General features: G+C 37.5%; 1 protein-coding gene across 1 annotated transcript; it reads left to right on the plus strand.

The window, feature by feature from the left end:
* Positions 1-20,027: 20,027 nt before the first annotated feature.
* Positions 20,028-21,235, plus strand: LOC145033547 (myb-related protein 308-like). Its single transcript, XM_078982135.1, has 3 exons — positions 20,028-20,197; positions 20,283-20,412; positions 20,499-21,235. Exons 1-3 carry the CDS (start codon positions 20,068-20,070, stop codon positions 21,025-21,027), a joined length of 789 nt encoding a protein of 262 aa, XP_078838261.1. The 5' UTR covers positions 20,028-20,067; the 3' UTR covers positions 21,028-21,235.
* The last annotated feature ends 1,924 nt before the right edge of the window (positions 21,236-23,159 follow it).

Consider the following 23,159-nt stretch of genomic DNA (forward strand, 5'->3'; position numbering starts at 1 on the left):
TGGTGACAGGTGTAACTCTCCTATTCCCCATGATTAAGTTTATTCTTCCTTGCTCCACATTCTCACTTCTTCCTAGTCCCTGCAAGTCACAACAAATATGAATACCGCAACCGGTATCAAGGACCCAAGATTTCGAATGGGGTGAGTTATTAGAAATGATAGTGTAAATACCTGCATGGTTGGGTTTGACTTTCCCATCCTTCACATCCTGCTGGTACTTTGGGCAGTTCCGCTTCCAATGAGCTTTTTCATGGCAATAGAAGCATTCAGCCTCTTTTGGGTCAGAAGAAAGAGTAATGAAACCTTTCTTGGTTCCACTTGAAGAAGAGCCATCAAGGGTCCGAGCCTTGGTACCCTTCGAAGATCTCTTTCTCTTCCTCCCTCGACTTTGCCCGATTGCCAAGACCGGAGTTGACTCTGGAGTAGGAGTGATAGCAACCGACTTCCCCTTAAGACCTGTTTCTGCGGTCTTGAGAAGTCCCTGAAGTTTGCTGAGGGTGACCTCTTCCTTGTTCATGTGGTATGTCATGCGGAATTGATCATAGCACAATGGTAAGGAGTGCAAAATGATATCTATTGCAAGCTCCTCAGGGAAGTTCACATTAAGCTTCAGCAAACGATCCACATACCTTTGCATTTTCTGCATGTGGCTCGTGACGGAATCTCCGTCCTTCATCATGGTTGTTATCATGGAGCAGATGACTTCGTACCTCTCTTGTCGTGCACTTTGATGGTATCTTTCCATCAAATCTTGGTGCATTTCATAAGGGTAGAAATCCTCATAAGACTTTTGGAGTTCAGCTGTCATTGTGGCCAACATGATGCAAGCCACCTTGGTTGCATCTCGTTCATGAGTATGAAAGTCAGCAATCTCCTGGGGAGTTGCAGTGGACTCATCAATTTCCTTAGGCTCCTTGTCAAGGACATATTCTTTGTCCTCGTAGCGGGTGATCATCCTGATGTTTCTGATCCATTTATTGAAGTTGGATCCATCAAATGTGACTTTCCCACACAGACTCATAAGAGTAAAGGAGCCATTAGGATTCGAGCCAGAAGCATTATTTGAAGACATCTGAAAGAGAAGAACAAGTTTAGTATAGATTTAAGAGAGTCCTTAATAAAACACCCAAATGTAATATTAAGGCTAGGATCCAATCACAATATAATATAACTTCGAAGAGGTATGCCGTAATCTAAGCTATACCATATTTGAAAGGTAGGTGAATGACGATTCACCAATTTCCACCACGAAAACTGAAATATTAGATATTTAGTTTTTATTGGTTTTAGAAATTCCTAGATTCTTTGAGATCTAATGAACTTTTCAAAGGCATGTTTCAATCTCGAGAGTGCCCTCCAAGTTTTGTGACTGGGATACCGAGGATCACAAAACGAGGTGTGAAGTAACCATGCAAATCACTTGGTACCCTTAAAGTTTATCACTCAATCGATGTGCCGGTAAACCACACACGCTCCACCGATACTATAATAAACCTTAAGTCACCCTTTACCTACCTTGTTAAGTCCAAGTTAGTGTGCTGGTTAACCACACACGCTCCACCAATGACTTAGACAAAGTGTAAAGTGTAATTTCATGGATTAGCACCTTATTCACATTTTCCTAAAGTAACTAAGATTGGGAATTTAATAAAACATTTAGTTACTTTATTAAATTCATCATACTTTGAGTGAGAATTTATAAGTCCTTGTCTTACCCGTTAGGCTAACGACCCTCCACCAGTCAAGCAAGCGGTGGGTGAGAGTAAACACCCATTAAGTCACCATTTTATAGGCAACAACCTTATACCCACCTTATAGACTGGCTTCGTGAATGAGGCGTACTAGCGGTAAGACGACTTTATTCTTATACATATATATATATATATATATATATATATATATATATATATATATATATATATATATATATAATTATTAAATCATCATAACATAAGTATAAGGGTTGAATTTTAACTTTTAAAATTCTAGGGGTTGGAACTTAAAGTTTTAACTTAACTTTACTTGTTCCAAAACTTGAGGGCAAGTTTTGTAACTTTCAAAACTTTTCATTTCTTGTAACTTATGAGTTTAATAGAGTAATAAAATGAAGACTCTTCATTTTTCTAACTCTTGTGTTTTTAATGGTTTTAATTCAAGTGTGACTCTTGGTTTTCCATAACTTAAGGATAAGTTATGGACTCCATTAAAACACATTATGATCAAGAATTAATCTACCACATAGGTTACAAATAATTCCTATGATCATCTAAAACATCATAAGAACAAGAACATGAATATGAACACAATCAAAAATTACATTTAAAACTTTGTAATTTTGATAACTAGTTGTTGTAAATGAATTAGCAAAGACATTACACCACCAAAAACAAGTTTTCAATTACCAAAACAGTTTAGGGTAATGTTTCTAATTCATTTCCAGCAACTAAATCGAAATTCTGCACTCAGTCGACCCTACTCGCTGAGTGCATGAACTCACTCGCCGAGTTGGTTGAAGATACTCATGAACTCGACGAGTCCCCCTATAGACTCGATGAGTCCATTCGCAGAGAGCAAGATTTCCGATTCTTTTTCAACTTTTAAGCACAAATAAGAGCAAACAAGCCTAGGCTCTGATACCACTGATGGGTTTTGAGCATTCTAACACTTCCTAAGTGTACATGCAACCTAATAACCTTGGATCTATGTTTGTCTAATTATCATGCAAAGTTGAATTCCAAGGTTATATTCCTATCTATACATGGGGAACAATTTTAACATAAAGTATAGATAGAATAACTTACCTTGTTGTTGTTTGTGTTCCTTGAAACCTTGTGAGCCTAGCACCCCAAGTGTGATGCCTCAAATGCTTCACACAACACCAAATGCTCTTGGAAGAACTTATGAGTGAACACACACACTTCTCAAAATCGGCCAAGCCCTCTTGTTTCTTAGTGTAGCCGATTTTAGGTGGAGAACATGTTACTTATATAGTGTTGACACATCTAGGGTTAAACCCTAATGTGTCATGACCCTTCATTTCCATGACCCATGGGTTTGTAACTCCCATGGAGCATCCATGGAGCATCCTATGGGTGGAACCCAACTTGATAGTCCATGGAGCCTTTTAGCCCACTATACAAGATATGGATGATTTACATAATCAACCCATATATTTAATTAGTTATCTTTTGATCACATAATTAATTCTAAATTAATTCTTGATCAAACTAATCAAATAATATTATTAATATATTAGAACTTATAATATATTAATAATCTCCAAGTGTTATTTCTCTCATTTAGTCTATCCAATTGCATGGTGCCATGCAACCCAAATGGACCATGCCGGGTCGGGTCAAGTACATACCAGAAATAGTTATGGACTTAGACACCTTATCCAACAATGAATGCATGTATAAAAATTTCATTTTAGAAATACAACTCTCAAACAGAGTGTTTTTGCCCATGTCTTTTTATAGTTGTATATCAAATATAGGTTTTGATATACTTACTTCACTATAAACAAAGCTCTGATACCAATCTGTCACACCCCTAAACCTGAACGGCAGAAACAAATCAACTGTGGAGGATGTCATTTTTTGTATCATAACAACTAAATAGTAAAGAAAGTACACACCACCATAACATATAATTGAAAAGTTTACATGATTCTATCGATTACATGTTTAAAAGTCAAATACAGCATGATGAATTCCAAAAGATGATGTTAACGCCAGAACGTTAATCCCCAAAAGTAGTCGCTAACCCTTATTAGCGTTTTCCTAAGAATACAAGTTATTTCATGAAAAAGTGTCAACAATTAAGCTGGTGTGTTCATAAGTAGTGTTTTGAGAAAATTTATGTCATTTGAAAGTTCGTGTAAATTTTTCCATAAAATCCCTTATTTTCTTATAAGTGTAGGAAATGAGTATGAAAGATCGATATATAAATTGTATGCATTTGAACCAAGACAATCCCTTATTTTCCTGAAAGTGAAATGCAGTCTCAAATGACCAAAACCGTAATCTGTAAACAACTATGACATGCTCAAAAAGAATGATGTATAGTCTTATTATAAAACAAAACTATAAGAAGATAGTATTTGTAAATGAAAAGTAACTGTAATAGTCAGTTTTCCCATGAAATCATAATGCTATAATAATTGTCTATCCAGTGAGTTTTCATAACCGTACTATGATGGGTTTGCTTAAGCGACATTCTTCAGGCATCGAAATGATATGACACTTGTCACCCCGAGGATTGTAGCTAACAGTCAGGTTGCGGGAACATCAGTCACATATAGATCTATACATACTTATCATGTTCTCCTGATGGGAGACTCTAGTTATGAAGCAGGACTTTCTAGCGGTACCTTAATTGGTATAGTGAACAAAAATGACTCATAGATTCTCAATTAAGTCACGTATTCTTGAAAATGATGATTTTGTATGCAATGATTACCCTTTTCCACAATTTTTGACAAAGGCATAATAATGATTTGTATGTTCTTGTATGTATAAGAATAGTATAGTGAAAATGGTTACCCTTGATATGATGTAAACGTATAAATAAAGCTTATGATATTTATAATCATGTTTCATCCCGTGAGGGTAAGGCAAAGTAAAATATTTTGCATGTTAACAATTCCATTCGATATTTAAAATAACTGCATGCAAACTATAGCAAAAGATTCCATATTTTCACTTGGAATTAACCGGGTGTTTACTTGTATTCTCCCTCGTAATGTGTTTAAAAGCATTTAAAAAGTATTTAAAAACGTAGAAATGGGGGTATGAACTCACTCGGTAGCTTGAAGAGGTGAGACAAAAGTTGAGCAGAACTTCGACTGGAGAAAGCTGATTTCTCGGGATTCTTGGGAATCTCGGGAGCGTAAAAATTCCTCCTAAATTTGGATATGAAAACTAGGATGTCGGGATGGCATCGAGGGGTTAAATGCAGAGTATAAGCATGGAAAAAAGGAGAAATAAGCAAATATGCCCCGAATCCTCACATCCTATTTATAGGAGGCTAAACCACCTCGGTACGCTGGGTGGACTCTAGGGGTATGTTGGGCATACTTCGGAGTCGTCATTTCTTACGTACTCGGACCTGATGGCCGATGGGACGAGGTTATGCGCCTGTGTACACTGGGCGTACACCCTTACGCGGTGCATAATCCGAATATCAAATTTCAAAATTACGTAACATTCGCATTCGAGCTGCATTTTGAACGTTCTTTATATCCACGCGTAGGTGAGACTGTACTCTATAAATTTCATTTACACTCCGTCGGCTAGCTTTGAATTTATTTTTAATAATATATTTTTAACACGTCGGGACTGCAAAAGTTCGTTAAAAATCCATAACTTCTTCCTCTGGCTTCCGTTTCCCTCTATCTTTTTACCATTGTGATACTGGTGTCGATATCGTCAACTCTCGTTTAGGTTGCGCTGACCAAAAGTCGCTTGATCTCTATTTCGAGTTTTTAGTTGTCTACTGCGATGTCTGAAACTTCAAAAATTCATAACTTCCTCATACGAATTCAGATATGCGCATTCCTTTTATGTATGCTTACTGTTTAATGATATCTTCAACTTTCATTTAGATACCTAAGGTTGAAAAGTATTTTATTGAAATATCGTATTTTATGCTTAACAGTATTTTACTGGTTTTGTTGCAGATCTTCGATTGGTCATAACTTGTTCTTTATAACTCGAATTTCAGTGTTCTTTATATTATTGAAAACCTAGTTACAATCTCTACCAATTTATTTATTGATGAGAATTAAATTCTAGATCGATTAGATCTTTCACACGTATGAAAACGAAAAATCAAACAACACAAATTCAATAAGAGAATGAACACAAAATAGAATCCAATATGTGCTTATGATTCAATAAAGTCACGCCTCAGTAGAGCTCGATGAAGAACTTCCACTGTAGAGGCGAGCTAGGGTTTACAAAACTCAAAGAGAAAAATTATGAAAAGCGTTAACTACAAAGACTGCATGCATGTAGCTGATATACTAAACACTAGAAAAAAATATGCACGGTTGGACAGGCCCAATACCAGCAATCAAAACTGGGCTAAGGACCAAGCCCATGACACAATCTAATAATCCCAACAATCTCCCCCTTTGCGTCAAATGAGGCGAGAGATTATTTCTTCTGTGTTGGCTTCACTTTCTTTATTACATTGAACAGCCGAGGAATTATTGCAAGAAGTGTCTGCCGAAACTGGATATACCATCTCATCGTATCAGTGAACAACTTCTTGTTAGCTGCACTGTTCTGATCACACCTCTGAATGATCTCCAAGATATGCTCCAGGCAAGACGTTGAGAAGAGGTGTTTGTCAATGAGAGCGAACAGACATTTATGACCTTTGCCCCTGATGAACATAACAGTTTGATACTTCGTATCAATATTCCCTTTGACCATAGTGTTGACATTGCCAGCTCTGCCCATAGGCTTGATGGTGGTTCTCTTGTGAATGGCAGAGGCAATCTCCTGGTCCATCTTTGCTACCTCATTAATGTAGCACACAAGCATTCGCTTGACATGGTCAATTATTGGCTGATACTCCTGTGGATTTAATAGTAGAATATTGTTGAGGAGTATCTAGTCGTGGGGGTTAAGGTTTGGTAGATCAGCAAGGGTGAAGTTGTGAACCGAGCCTTCGGTGCCTCGAGTCACTTTGAATTGAACGTTAATAAACTTCCCCACTGAGTAGGGCTTCAAAACCTTGACAGTAGTAATCTTCTTCAAACTCCAGGTCAAGTACTAGGGTTGAGAAAACTCCAAGTAGAACTCCAGCAGATTCCTAGCTACTTTCGAGTATGGGGAAGGAATAACAGCAGTCGAATTGAAGCAATGGAAGATAAATGCCTTTCGTGTGATTGGCATGTCGAACTGTGCATCCTTGGAGTTCTCGAGCCCAAATGACATTACTGGCTCAAGCCAATCTATGCTGGGCTCATCAATATCACACCTTTGAAGTGAATCTATTGTCCAGACAGGAAACATGGACCTCTTCTTTTGTAGGAGCTTCATCTCCTTGTTCTTTTGCTCAAGCTGAGCCTGTTGTTTCTTGTACTTTTCTTCTAGATCTTTCTGAGAGGACTTTATCTTCTGAAAAGGGTTTTTGGGATTCTCAGCATAGACATCATCCTCATTGTATGTCTCATCCTCTCCAATATTCTTCTTCTTTTTCTCCTTGTTACTGACCAAAGCTTCATTACCCTTCGTTTCAATAGATGGTTTCGGTCCAGGAGGAGGTTAAGTTTGCTTTTCTCCCCCTTGTTTCGGCTGGACACCAGTCACTGGAATACCCTCAATACGATTAAGGATGTCCAATGTTGGACTGAGTTTATCAACCAGGTATCGTCTAATCGTAATGGTGATGATTGGATCATGCCCTTCAAGGAGATGAAGGAGGATAGAGTGAATATCAGCAACAAAACTCCGAATAGCCTCCCATTCCGATTTCAGGTCATTGACCTCAGCAGTAGCATTACACAACTTGTAATTTTTCATTTTCAGTTCTGAGGTTCTCCTGTCTAGCTCATCCATGATACGATTCTCTACAGCTAATTCTGCCTCGAGTTGAGTCAAACGATCATTAACATTTGCATGTAGAGACTCATTGGAAGCTACAATCGCTTGGCATGCAGCTTCAAGGTTGGATCTTTCAGACTGAAGAGAACATTAAAGGTTATCCTCCAAAGCGTTGACGGTTTGAGCATTCTTTTTAGCAGCAGCCTGCAAGGAATCTAGAAATAGGTGAGCTTCAAAAACTAGTTTATCGACTTTTGCGGTTGCTTCCTTTCACTCCTTAGTAGAAGCATCAACAGCAAGTGAGGCTTGTTGACACTGTGAAGTAGAGACTTCAATTGCTTTAGCTGCGATGGAGAGGGAGGCATTATGTTCTATAACAACAGATGAGAACAACGCCTTTAAAGCTGCTTCAGAGTAAGCTCCGGAGGAAGAGGATGAGAGCAGTTGATGAAGTTTTTCGTTCACTGCCTTGAGATGACGCTTTATAACAGGCTCATGATCATCATCATCACTCTTTACACGGTAAGGACTAAAATATGTGGAATCAAATTCCAAGTCCTCACCGCCTAGAACAGGGGTTTTTTCTGTGGATGGAGTAGGAGATAAGGGTTTGGTAGTAGTTGTAGGTTCAGTTGTGACAGGTGGTTCGGTTGTGACATGTGGTTCGGTTGTAACAGGTGGAGTGGGGGAGGTAGAAAGAGCAAATGTTGTGGTAATGTCTTTGAATATGGGAGTAGGTATGGGTATAGAAGCGAAAGGTTGTGTAATGGGGATGAGGAAAATTGGAGGGATGGATACTGGGATTGTTACAAGTGGAGGTGACGGAGGGTGAGAGCAAACTAGAATTTTTGGTTTAGGGGAGCGAGGTGGAGTATCACCTCGACCCGAAGCCTCATCATCAGAGCTTTTGCTCTCAGTTTCTTAAGGAGGAGCATTCTTATGTTTAGGAGGAACATACTCTGAATCTGAATCACTTGAGGATTGGAGTATGAGTCTCCTAGCAGGCTTCTTCTGCTTCTTCGGTTGAGGCTGAGATGGAGCAGCCTTGTCAGTCTTTCGCTTCTAGGGGGTTTTCCCCTTGGTAGGTTTCGAAACCTGTGCCTCCTTCTGATTCTCAGTCTTCTTGCCCCTTTTAGCTGGCTTGTCAGCCTCTTCAATAGAGCGAACCATGGCTGGGGTAAGCTCCCTTGGACCTGAAGATGGATGCTTCTTATATTGTTGGAGAACGTTACTCGACGTAGAGATACAAGCGAGCATAGCTTTCAGGAATAGATCCAATAAATGAGTACTAGGTGGGATCGGTGATAATGATTTTGGTTGTGTGAAAGGTAGCAATGGAGGAGAGAAGAGACTCCACCGTGATTGGAACTTGAAGGCGGTCCATTGCCCAGTTGGTGATGATTGACCAAAATCGCCCACATGAGATCTTAGAGTGCCTGGATGAAGAGACCAAGATTTGTACCAATTGGTTCCAGATGGTAGTTCCAAAATCCAAGTGGATCCTATGGTACAACCCATATTCCCTTTAACAGCAATGTGAAAAGGCCATTCCATTGAGGAGGAAGGCAGGACTTCTTGAACTTGGTGATTGTGGTGAGGGTTTTAGTATACCCCATCTGATAAAACATGGAAAACAATTGACTAGTGGTGATGGATTCAGGGTTTACCAGAGATTGTTCTTGAGAAAGACCAATTAGGATGCAGGAGCGATGCTTGGAGAGAGAGGTCTTTTCATTGTGGATTTCGAAGTGAATCCTTTCATGAACCTTGTCGTAGACAAGAGAAAGGCATGACATTGGTACGACTTCGACTTTGGTCAGCGCTTCAACGAGAGGTAAGTATTTGAGACACTCAACAACGTATAACATATAAGGTTCATAGACAAACAGAGTGAGATCGATGATCAGGTTCTGTTGGAGTTTGATTGTGAGAAGTGGTTGACGAACAGAAGTATCATGAACGGACGTAGAGTCTGCCATTGTAGAAGCTTGAAGAAGATGATGAACAGTAAGAGAAATCGTCGTTGTTCTTTGAGAGAGTTTGGGAAGTGATAAAACGTTAAAGATTACCGTTCCAATTCCTTTTATACGTAAAAATAGGAGAGAGAAAAATCCAGCTGAGATCTTGGATTATTTCAAAAATAGCGCCCGACTGGACGGATGAACAGTTTGCATACCGATGATGACGCATGGAAGAGAAAGGATGTTTCCTTTTTGCACGCCATTCCATTAATTTCGCTTTTTCAAATCGCCAAACCGATTAGATAACCGATGAGTCAGCTTCCACTTTATCCCAATCGCCACTCCAAAATACATTTGAATCGTTGTTGCCTATGATGCTTTATTGAACAACCTTAAAAGAACCAGAGTGTGGAAAATTAAAAATTTCCGTACATAGGGTGTGAAAGATAAAGAAATAAAGCAAATGTTCTGGGATAATCTATGATGCCTTAAATAGACATAAAACAAAGGATTATGGGCACGAATCACTTCCTTCACAGTCAAGAAAGACATTGAAGTGCTTGCTTGGTTTCCCATTAAATAAGGATCAATAACTTGTTAAGAAGTATTGAAAGGCATATTTTGAAGGTTATAAAGGGTGGTTTTCGCTTCAATTCATAATTTCGATACTTGACATAAGATCGAAACTGAATGAAGTACTTGTGAGATCATTGTGATCTGTTGAACAAGTAGGTAAGATATCTTGTATAGTGACAAAAGAAATTATAGAAATCTCAAAAACAATTAAATTGGATCTTTAAGGGAAGAAAAGCCTTGGTTTTAGACAAATTCATAAAAGATCAATCAAAAATAAAAAGATATTTCATTAGGTAACAAGTAAGTTGTTGAATATGAGAATTCACCGTCAATTCATTTGTGGTGTTGAATTGTGGGCTTCACTTAGTGCATAGTGGCATGTGACTAAGATCATTAACACAGATTTTGGATAACCATAAACCTCAGTGGTAAATGCTGAGAGTCTCAGGGGTTATATTGGTCACACGAAGTATAATGGTGAAAATTTGTGGAGATGGTATAAGAAGTGAATGTACCTCTACTCTAAAGAAAAAGAGTAACCAAGCAGAAAACTCTGAACTCAATGTGAGTAGAGTAAGGTAGCTCATGATTAGAGTGAATGGTACAGCCTGAATTGGGAAAATATGATTTGTATATCATGTTATTAAGACTTCACTCAAAATATTTCGAGGCTTTAGTCAACATAAAACAACATGCTTCTAGGGACGCCTAACTAATGGGATAAAATAAAAGAAATATACCTGCTTTAGCTACACCATCGAGAATTACACTTATACAAAGAAAAATATTAGATTAAAAATAAAAATAAAACGAATATATATATATATATATATATATATATATATATATTTGTATTTTGTGAAAGTTATTTAATTGAACGAAAGAGAAAAATATTTTTGGTTTTTATGAATAAAATAGAATTAAAAGGAGTGTATAGACGAATATAGCCAAAATGCCTTGGAAGCAAAAAGAAGCGAATGAGTTCAGAAGGACCAAATCCGAAATAGACCAAGCGTTCAGTTTATTTCGGTTCTTGGTCGAGCCGAACCCGAAATAGACCGAACCCGAAATAGACCAAACGTTCGGTTTATTTCGGTTCGCTCTATTTCGCTTCTAACCTTTATTGAAGCGAAGGCGATTTGGGCACTGATTCTGCTTCCATCATTCCTAGGCCTTGTAGGATCTTGTTTAAGCTTGCTTCAGGTAAAGCCTTAGTGAATATATCAGCCAGTTTATCAGTTGTTCTGACGAAATGGATTTCTACGTTGCCATCTTTGACATGATCTTTGATAAAGTGAAACCTCAGTGCTCTATGCTTGGTCTTCAAGTGTTGCACTGGGTTGTGACAAATCCTAATTGCGCTTTCAGATTCACAATATAGTGGGTTTTTCTTTATGTTTAGCCCGTAATCCCTAAGTTGACTTTGTATCCATACCACTTGAGATGTGCATGATGTTGCAGCAATGTATTCAACTTCTACAGTGGAGAGAGAAACACATATTTGTTTCTTCGATTGCCAACTAACCAATTTTCCATCTAGAAATTGACATCCTACAGTGTTGCTTTTATGATCTAAACCACAGCCACCTAAGACAACATCTAAGAATGCTTGAACAAAGAATCCTGAGTTGGCTGGATACCACAGACCGAGAGAGGAGGTTCGCTTCAGATAGCGAAAAATGTTTTTCACGGTTTATAGATAAGGTTCGAGTGGGTTGGCTTGAAATATTGCACAGTAACAGACTGAAAACATGATGTCAGGTCTGTCGGCTGTGAGATACATTAAAGAACCGATCATTTGACGGTAGAGCATCATATCTGCAACTGGCTTTTCCAGTGAGGGTGTAAGCTTTGTCCCAAAGGCCATTGGCACTTTAACATTACAGTCACCCATCATACCATATTTAGTCCACAGAGTCTTGGTGTATGCCTCCTAATTAATAAAAATGCCTTCGTGTCCCTGTCTAATGTTTAATCCAAGGAAAAAGTTAATTGGACCCATTGAGCTCATCTCAAATTTAGTTTCCATCAACTTCCTGAATTAAGCTGTTAAGCTAGGATTCGTGGAGCCAAAGATGATGTCATCAACATAAATTTGGACTATCATAAGGTGATTACCTTCTCTCTTACGAAAGAAGGTTGGGTCAACCGAACCTTGTTTGAATTTAGACATTTTTAAGAATCGAGTCAGAGTTTCATACCGTGCTCTGGGAGCTTGTTTTAAGCCATATACCGCTTTGTCAAGGACGTAACAATGATCTGGATATTTTTTGTTCACGAATCCTAGCGGTTGCTCAACATATACACTCTCTTCAAGTTCTCCGTTGAGAAAGGCACATTTGACGTCCATCTAATAGACTTCAAAGTTCTTGTGAGCTGCATAGGCAAGAAATATAGGAACCGACTCTAATCTTGCAATTGGAGAGAAGGTCTCTTCATAATCGATGCCTTATTCCTGACAGTAGCCTTTGATCACCAGCCGTGCTTTGTTACATATGACACTTCCCTCCTTGTCCATCTTGTTTCTGAATACCCATTTGAGACCGACAACCGAAGCATCCTTTGGATTTGGAATAAGATGCCATACTTTGTTTCTTTCAAACTCATTTAACTCATATTGCATGGCTTGAACCCAATTTGAATGATCAAGTGCAGAGTTAACAGTCTTCGGTTCGACTTTGGAAACAAAGGAATTGAACATGCAGAACTCTACTTGAGAAAAGAGTGCAGCTTGTTTCACTTTCATTTGAGATCGAGTTAACACCTTTTCTGAAGATTCTCATATAATTTGACTTTGAGGGTGATCTTTGGTCCATTTGATAAGAAGTGGGTAATTTGGATCATAAGTGGGATCAAACTCTGCATTTATTTCTTCTTCTAATTCAGATAGAATGTCATCATCATTGTCGTTGGTGTTCTCCCCCTCGAAGAATTATGCATGTTCAGTACCTGGATTGGTATTCCCTTCTTTGATTGGACTCTCAGAAGAGCTTGAAGAATGAGATGATGAGCTCTCCCCCTGGAACGATGAACCTTGATCATGATAAAGAGATGGAACCTCCCCCTAGACATTAGGACGGTCACTTGAAGGTCCGCATGCTTCTGGCCTTTTGGTTTCTTTGGTTTGATCATCAGCCATCTTTTGAGCAGCGTCGTCGATAATTTGTTTTAGATCATCAACTTTGTTGTCTTTTGGCATTGATTCAGAGTCAATTGCCTTTTGAGGCTCATCAAACAAAATCAAGTATTACTCGAAAAGATTTGAAATAGAGGTCGTAACTTGATTATTAACTGTAAAGATTTCTTGCATTGCATCTTCTATTGATTTCATCTTCTTAACATAACTATCATCAAAGGTGACATAGTATGTTTCTTCAATATTCTTTGAACGCTTATTGAGAACTATATACACCTTGGAATTCAGGGAGTAACCTAAGAATATTCATTCATCAACCTTAGCATCAAACTTGTTTCGATTCTCTCTGGAGTTGAACACGAAGCATCTTGAACCGACCACATGAAAGAATTTCACATTCGGTTTATAATTGTTCAAGATCTCGTAGGGAGTCATGGAGAATCGCTTGTTCAAATATGATATGTTTTAAGTATAACAAGCAGCAACAATTGCATCGGCCCAAAAATACAACGGAAGGGAGGCGAAGCATAGCATTGTGCGAGCTACTTCATATAGACATCGGTTTCGTCATTCAACGATACCATTCTGCTGTGGAGTGTATGGGGCTGAGAAGTTGTGAGTCATTCCTTCTCAGCAAGAATGTCTTCAAAATCACTGTTCTTGAATTCCAGGCCATTGTCACTTCTCACGTTATGAAAAACTTTCCTTAGTTGAGTCTCGACCTGTTTTATGAAGAGCTGAAGCTTTGGAGTAGCATCAGATTTTTGCTTTAAGAAGAACACCCACATGAAACCAGAGAAATCGTCCACTGTAAGCAGAATGTATTTGTTTCCACAAATGCTTTCAATGGACGAGGGACCACACAAGTCAACATGTAACAGCTCCAATGGTTCTATCACCTTAGTTATTGAAAATAGAAGGATGACTTTGCCTACTCTACTTTCCCATTTCACATGCTGCACAAAGATGTTCTTTATGAAATTTTAGAACTGGAAGTCCTCGAAGATGATCACCCAAAACCAACTTGTTGATATCCTTGAAATTTATATGAGAGAGTCTTCGATGCCATAACCAGCTTTCATCTGAGTGAGCTTTAGTGAGTAAGCAAACTGCTGGTTTGCCTCGAATGGGTTTGAGGTTCAAAGGGTATATTTCCCCCTTTCACTTTGACTTCAGCAGAACATTATTGGATCTCTTCTCGACAATCTACGAGCCTTCATCATCAAATGATACTTTCAATCCAGTGCCAACTACCAGCTGTGATAAGCTGATAAGGTTGTGTTGGAGCTCTTCAACATAAGCCACTTTTCTTATAGAGAACTCACCATTAGTGGTCATTCCATAGCCTTTGATAGTACCAAATGAGTTGTTTCCATATTTCACAATGCCACCATCCTTAAGAGACCGAAACTCCCTCAATTCTTCCTTCCTCCCTGCCGTGTGACGAGAGCAACCACTATCAATGTACCATTCTTCGTCAAACTGCTCGTGACGAATAACCTGCAAAATTTTATGCAGATTTAGGAACACAAAGTTTCTTGGGTCCTTGTGAGCCTTCTACAGAACAGGGAATAGTAAGACAAATATCAACCAAGTAAGTACGTTTAATTAAATTTTTTTCATCTTTTCTTTTTATGGTGAAAACTTTAAATTTGGTTGGTTTAGATTCAGTAGGATTGGGATTTGTGGTGTTGATGTCAGCATTATTTTGGATCTCTTTTGGACGTTTGTTATCTTCTGGAATGTGCTTTCCTTTTCCTTTTAAATCTTTTGACGAAAGAAAGCTAGAATTAGAGGTGTTGGGTTTAGAAATATCATTGGATCTTCTGTGTGTCTGACTGAACTTGGAGGGATGATGAACGAAACCGCTCTTTCGGTTGTTATTGGATGGGGGACCGAAACCGCTCTTTCTGTTGTTATTGGATGGTGGACCGAAACCACTCTTTCGGTTGCTATTGGTTGGAGGACCGAAACAGCTCTTTCGGTTGTTATAGGATGGAGGACCGAAACTCTCCTTTCGGTCGACGGAGTGAAATTACCCTTTTGGTTCCTTTCGTTTGAAGGACCGAAACCACCTTTTGGTTCCTTTTGGTCGAAGGACCGAAACCATCCTTTCGGTTGATATTGTCACGAGACCTGAAACTATCATTTCGGGTGTGGGACCAAAAATGTCCTTTCTGTTCCTTGATTCCTCTTGGGATTTGTGCTTCTTTTCAATCCTTACATAGTGTGGATTTTGTGATCTCCAAAACTGTTTCCTTTCTGAGAGATTCTTCTTGTATCTCAGATTTCGTTTGTGTTTTTGATTAGCTACCTGTTTTGGATTCCTATGGATGTTAGCCTTTTTCCTTGAAGTAGAAGCATAGTTGTCACTCTTTGTTGAGGATGTTTCGCTAGTGGTTTGCACAGGTTCGCCCGTTGAAGTTTTGGTTCCACTTGTGCTTGGCACATCATATATTGCAGGCTCATTTAGAGGTTCGGGTACATATCTACCTTTCACTCTCCATGAGGTTTTCTGAGATAGGCCCTTAGTCTAGTCAGAGTTGTCTATTGGGGATGACCAGAAAAACTCGTCACATCCGCCAGCATTGTCTTCTTCCACCATACCTGTCAATTCTGCAGTTTTTCGTGGAGTGACACCCAGAACTGTGTAGACTTGATTTGGAGTGGTTTGTACCTTTTGGTACACAACAACTTTAGCTTTGAGAACTTTGTTTTTATCAGTAAACGAGCGAGCAAACTCAACAGAGTTTTCAGAAATTAGGTTTTTGCGTGACTTAGGTTCGCTCTTGACAAATTCTGAACAGTCCACCACATCCTCTACAGAGATTTCACTCAGATCATCATCCTCATTAAGTTCAGATGCATTTTCAACATCAATTTTAGTTTCTAAACCTAATTTGGCATTCAAAGAGTTAAATTTATGTACGGTTTCGATTCTTAATTACAATCATTCATTTTCGGCAAACAAATTTTTAAGCATGTCCTTGTGGTCTTTGGACTTTATGTATGATTCAATTTTGTCTAGACCTATTTTATATGCTGGAGAAATCTCGTCAGAAGATAAAACACTTTCACAGTTGTAGGCTTCAGCATCGATTTCACCCTCCTTTAACTCAAGGAAGGGTAAAATCATGCAATGTATCTTCTTTCCTATTTCACAATCAAGATGCAACTGAGTGATGTTAAAATAGAGACTTTTAGCAATTAAAGAAAACACATTTCACTGTTAAAGAAGTTTAAGATTGTCTCTTTGTAAATAAATTGAATCATCCTTAGACCTAATCAACTCATTCTCCTTTTGCTCGATCCAAATCCTCCTTTCCTCACTCTTTGATGAAATCCTGCTAATTTGATCAGTTAGGTTAGAATTTGTGACATGGGTTTGGGTGAGACTGCTACTTATGCTTGAAAATATAGATTTTAAGTTATTTAATTCCTTTTCATAGTTAGTAACAAGTATTTTTAGAGAAGCAAGAATATTTTGTACCTTTTTGATCAACTCATCACATTCGTTGATCTGTGTGCTGACAGGTTTGGCAATAAAACACTTGTCCTCTCGCTCCTTCTCGCCTTCTACGCCCTCATCGGTTGTATAACCACCTCTCATTTGAGACACACCTTCGGTCACCACAAAGCACCTTCCTGTTACATGTTCTTCTTTTACCAGCATAGCCTTCCCATGAGTGGGTTTGCTGACTTCTTCATCCTCTGAATCTGTGGATCAAACTTCCACACCACCGAATTCATCACAGTTTTCTGTATCCTGCACAATTAAAGCATTCATGGTAGTATTGTTAGCAGCAGACTTTCTCTTCTTGATTTCCTCCAATCTTCTCAGGTGGCTCGCTTCCTCATCTTTTTCATTTATCTTTTCTTCTTTCTTTCTCAGCATACAATCTTTTGCAAAATGGTTCTTGCCTCCACAGTAATGGCAGTCGAATCCTGAGTCTCCTCCAACTTTCGCTTCTTTCTTTGACTCTTCAAACTTTCACACCATCTTCGGTTCCTCCTTGATCTTTTCGGCGTTGTAACTACCCTACCAGTTTCGGTTCTTGTTAGCTGGGAATTTCTTTTTAATAAATTTTGTAGGATTAGACACTATCATGGCATATTCTTCACCGGTTAGATCATAATTGGCAAGATCCAATTCCTCTTCTTCTTCAATCAATCTTTTTCCTTTAGAGACAAGAGCAAAAGAACCCAGACTGTAAACCACATTTGTATCCTTAGACAGTGCACTTTCATGGGATTTCAAAATACCCAGTAGTTTCGCCAGAGAATATGACTTGAACTGTTCATGAGCTTTAACTGTAGATACAACAACAATACATTCGGATCTGAGACCGTTCATGAAAGTAACCTTTTGTTCGATAACTTTCCTTTCAATCCCATGCATTATCATCTTACTTAAAAGATGATTGAAGCGATCAAAGGCTTGAACAAGTTTCTCTCCAGGCTTCTCCTTAAAGTCTCCAAATTCAGACAACAAGAGAGTTTGAATTGAATGTTCCAAATCTTCGTCAGTGGAATACAATTATTTTAATCTATCCCAGATCTCTTTAGTCGTGGCACAAGAACTTACCAAACGAAACGTATATGACTGCAGCGCAAACCTAATCATCGTCAGGGCTTTGATGTTGCATTGAAACATTTCCTTCTCATCTTGAGGAATATCTTTGACATCGTTAACAAGCTGGTTGTACTCTTTCCGAGTTTTGACAATCTTAGAGGTGCTTGAGTGAGCGAATGGGCCAACAGTGATCGCTTCCCAGATCAAGTATCCATTATCCTCGGATCCAATCACATAATCTTCAAAGTGATACGTCCAAACTTCATAGTCTTGTGTATACAAGATTGGTTTGTGAATCATCCATGGACATTGTAATGACTTTTGATCGGTTACCTGTAAAAGATCAGACTTGTAATATACCGTTAGGGTTAGATCAACAATTAATGAGATACGTCAATATGGAATGACAGCTCAATTAATATCAATCAATGCGGAATTAAAAACCCTAATAACTTCTTCGACAGAAGAGATGTTTATGAATTACATAGTCTCCTGTTCTGATACGGTGATACCAATTGATGATAATTAAATTCTAGATCGATTAGATCTTTCACAGGTATGAAAACGAAAATCAAACAAGAAAAATTCAATAATAGAATGAACACAAAATAGAATCAAATATGTGCTTATGATTCAATAAAGTCACGCCTCAGCAGACCTCGATGAAGAACTTCCACTGTAGTGGCGAGCTAGGGTTTACAAAACTCAAAGAGAAAAATTATAAAAAACGTTAACTACAAAGACTGCATTATATACTAAACCCTAGAACAAAATATGCACGGTTGGACAGGCCGAATACCGGCAATTAAAACTGGGATAAGGACCGAGCCCATGACGCAATCTAATAATCCCATAATTTATCCCAATTAAGGTTATTGAACAATTTATTTTTGACGTAAATTTGACTGGTGTTACATTATACCGCCATTAAAGAGGATTTCGTCCTGAAATTCGCATTTTAAATGGTTCATCAATGGTCGAGGAAAGGTGAGCGTACTTATGATCCATTAGTTCTTCTTGTATGGTATTTCGAACAATAAAATGCGTTAATGTTTGCTATTAGGGATTTTTTGGTGTATTTTGTATGATATTTGCGACAAATGGAATTGAATATGATATTTGACAAAAGAAATAGAAAATTTAAAATTTTTATTTTTTTATAAAATGAAATCAAGAATGGAAAAATAATGATTCCATCGCTAAACGGCCCGTAGGTATTCTGAAAGAAAAAAATCAAATTTAGTCAAACTTGAATTCCATCGTTAATTCGTAAGAAATCCATAGCTAAACAGTTCCGTAGCTTTTCTTTAGGAAAAAAGTCACTTTTGGTCAAACACGACTCGTGTGGGTAATCCATTGTCATGTCTTTTCCATGGCTATTCCGTAGGATAATAGTTAATTTTAGACAAATTTCACACCCGTTGACAATCCGTAGGCATTCCGTAGCAAATATTTTTCATATCTAATCTGTAGGTATTATATCTACAGAAAAGGCCGTAGCTATTATACAGCTCGTCAGTAGCAAATTCGTAGGTATAGATTTCTTAGTGGCGCTTATTCTACAGACCATTTTCCATAGCAAATCCATAAGCATTGCCATATAGCTACCGAATATCTACGAATTATGCTCTAGGTATTGTCCCAGTTTTCTAGTAATGATGAAACAACTTGGTTTCGTCTCAATACAATTAAACATGTCAATTCTCATTTTGGAAGTGTAAGAGGTATAAGTGACATTTTAATTAAATATGAAATTCATACCTTTTGATCCGTGCAAAAAGAAGTTACTACATTTGCAAATTGACACTTTTTTCGACATCAGAATAAAAAATATCCATAACAATTGTTTCTCTCTAAAAATAAAATGAACACTTGCCAAAATATATTGCATTCAGTGACTAAACTTCTAAATGAATCAAAAGTGGCATTGGCCAACTAAGCCAGTTGCATTTAACTATATATGTACGTTGTTCTTTCTTAAAAGAACTCTAAAATATGTTAATGCAACAGATGACATGTGTGCTTCATGGTACCTGGATATATTATTCAAAGAAAAAATATAGGAACTTTCGTGAGTTCTTCGGTAATTAATTAGTCAAGCATCTGGCATGTTTTGAAACATTTCTTTAATCTCTCTCATTTCAGCACGTTGTGATTTGCAAGACTCACGCCAATATATAAGACTTTAAGTCAGTGAGAGATTTAATTTGATATAAACCATTGTGGGTACAGAGATCTACAAATATAGATTTGAAAGGCAAAAAGATGGTGAAGTCATCTTGTTACGACAACGGAGTGAAGAAAGGTGCGTGGAGTGAAGATGAAGACATCAAGTTAAGAGCTTACATCCAGAGATACGGCCATTGGAACTGGGGTTTGCTTCCCAAGTTTGCTGGTATAATTACAAGTCGTTTAAGCTCTTGAATTTTATTGTATGTATTCACACACTTGCTTATTATTATTTGATCTCCATTGCGTAGGTGTATCAAGAAGTGGTAAAAGTTGCAGATTGAGATGGATGAACTATCTCCGCCCAAATATTAAACATGGAAATTTTACAAAGGAAGAAGACGATCTGCTTATTGATTTACATAAAAAGCTTGGAAACAAGTAAGTACAAATTATAATTTAAACAAAATTATGTAGCACCTTTTCGCATTAGTTTTTCTAAATTGTTTTTAATCCTTTATACACAGATGGTCAACAATAGCGGCAAAATTACCTGGAAGAAGCGACAATGAAATAAAAAATCGTTGGAATACACATTTGAAGAAGAGAGCTCAGAATGACCTCACTGAGTCTTCAAATGAACACTTAGGAACCCTAGAATACGATCAGGCTAACCCTAAAGAAAATCCTGTTAACAAAACAAGTCTACTACATCAACCGGAAGCTGGAACTTTATTCGCAGGAGAATCATCTGAATCACCATCATACTCTTCACTCACAGAAATATCATCGTGTCAGTTGAGTGGTTCAGATTGTGCACTGTTTAGTGACTTGACACCACAAACATTCGATGAGGAACTTGTCGATAATTTCTGGAGTGAGCCATTTCTAACAGACATCGATGCCATTTTACCATCAGGAAAAAACTTGTTGTCACCTTTTAATTTTGACAACGAGTTCAGTTCTCAATATTCTTGCCAGGATTTGATGATGACAGATGAAAGTTTATGGTCAATGATGGATTCATATGTTGAAAACAATATTTTCATAAACTGAATACGTAGTTCAGTTTGTGTCTTATCCTTTAGATTTTCCATGACTATTGGTGTATTTGTGATATCGTGAATATACTGCCACTGCTACCCATTTCCGATGGAAATTGTGGTCGGAAATTTTCTAGTTTTCTAGTACCAAATAATGCTATACATTTCATATATTTGAGCTAGTATAAGATAATTGATGTAAGGCCTAGCTAGATTAAGTTTTTTTTTTTTTTTTTTTTTTTTTTTTTTTTTTTTTTTTTTTTTTAAATTAGTTATTTAATTAATAAATATCACTCATTAAGTATGGTTTTTAACTCTTTATATAACATGCCTCGTGCGAAATGACATCTTATAATGATGTAAACCACGAGTCAAATATTCACTTCTTAAGTCAAAACTCACCGTACATCAAATATACGTCGACCTTTTAATGAAAAATTGCTATAAAATGATTATGTTACTATAAGATTTTCATTTTGATATTCACATATCTTTTTTCTCAATTATGTTATTATATTTATAATTTTATTGAAATATCAATTAAGTTACCGGTTTCTTTGATCTCTCGATAAACAACCATTTTTCCGAAATTGCAATAAGTTATTAAGTTTATTGTAACATCCTAAAAATACCGATAAAAATTTTCAATTTTAAACCATTAATTTTATACAACCATTTGTTCCAAATTTAATTAAAGTAAACTTTATTTTCAATACATCTGAGTAAAAACACATATAATCATGCGAAAAAGCCATCAGGGTATGTTGTGCAGTCAAGTCGGACTCGTCCATTTGGAACCGGAAGCACTTGAAAAATTTTAAACCACAAACCTTAAGTATAATACTTAGTGATTTCCCAAAATACCGTATACCATACATAGGATAGGGATGATATATGCCAACCATAATCACTATTAGCCCTAATACATATCGAGGTCTTTCCCCACTATATTAGGGACCAAAACTCGGGCCTTACATACAAGTGCCAAGAGCCACATCATGGTCATCAATGCGAGCCTCGTAAAGTCAACTTGCATCCTACGTATAAATGCCAGGTTAAAAGCACTATCTTGCATATAACTGTCGGGAGCCAAATCGTGGTATTTCAAACAGTCATCAGGGGCCAGCACCTGGTCTTTCTATATGGTATAGTGAGAAGACTGACTTGTCTCTATGAATCGACTAATACGCAGCTCAATTTCATGCCTTCCATAGCTAATAGTTTCTCCTAGCAAACGAATGGCTGCTAAAAACCTCATAATAATCCATAGAAGATAAAACCTAAATCTAGCTTCTAAAAATTGAAATTTAACCAAAAGTCAAACCATGCCAAAAGTTAACTGTCAAAGAGTCAACAACCAATAATAGCAACAGCTGACCCTCGCTTCTTGACCATCACATGATGGTGTCATGAGAATGCACTCAACCTGATTCCAACTCGTTCAACCCCAACTTAACCACTCGGTCATGGACAACTCATTCAACAAACATTACGCCATAAACTTTTGTTGGTTATGTCGTGATCACAATAAGACAAGAATCTCAAAACTTGAGAGGGAAGAATTGAGATTGAAACATGCCATTGAAAAGTTCAGTGAATCTCAAAAGATTTAGGAGTTTCAAATCCAATTAGAAAACCTAATAAATTATTTCGTTTTTCATGGTAGAAATTGATAAATCGTCATTTACCTACCTTCAAATATTTTATAGCCTGGACTACGGCATCCCTCTTCCAAGTTATAAAATATTGTGTTGGGTCGTAGCTTTAATATATCATATTGGGTGTTATATTAAGGATTTAAATCAACTAACTTGATTTTCTCCCTTCGTAGATGTCTGGTTCAGACATCTATGATCTTCCCAAATATGTTGGAACTTCACTACATCCACCTCCTCCAATTATTCTCCCTAACCTACAAATTCAAGGTCACTCAAGCCCTATTGGCAAGCAAGGTCTATGTGTGATCGCATCTTGGAGATGAAGTCACATATTTACATGACGAGAGACTTGGGCATCAAAGTCTTAAGAAAGTTAGATGTTCAATCGATTTCTAAGTCACATAGTGAGTTCCTTTGGGAATAGAAACAGACTATGACATGACCCTTAATGATATCATTTATTTGCTTGGTATTGCTAAATCAACAA

Source organism: Lactuca saligna, chromosome 3 (assembly GCF_052625555.1).
Source record: "Lactuca saligna cultivar CGN05327 chromosome 3, ASM5262555v1, whole genome shotgun sequence".
NCBI lineage: Eukaryota > Viridiplantae > Streptophyta > Magnoliopsida > Asterales > Asteraceae > Lactuca > Lactuca saligna.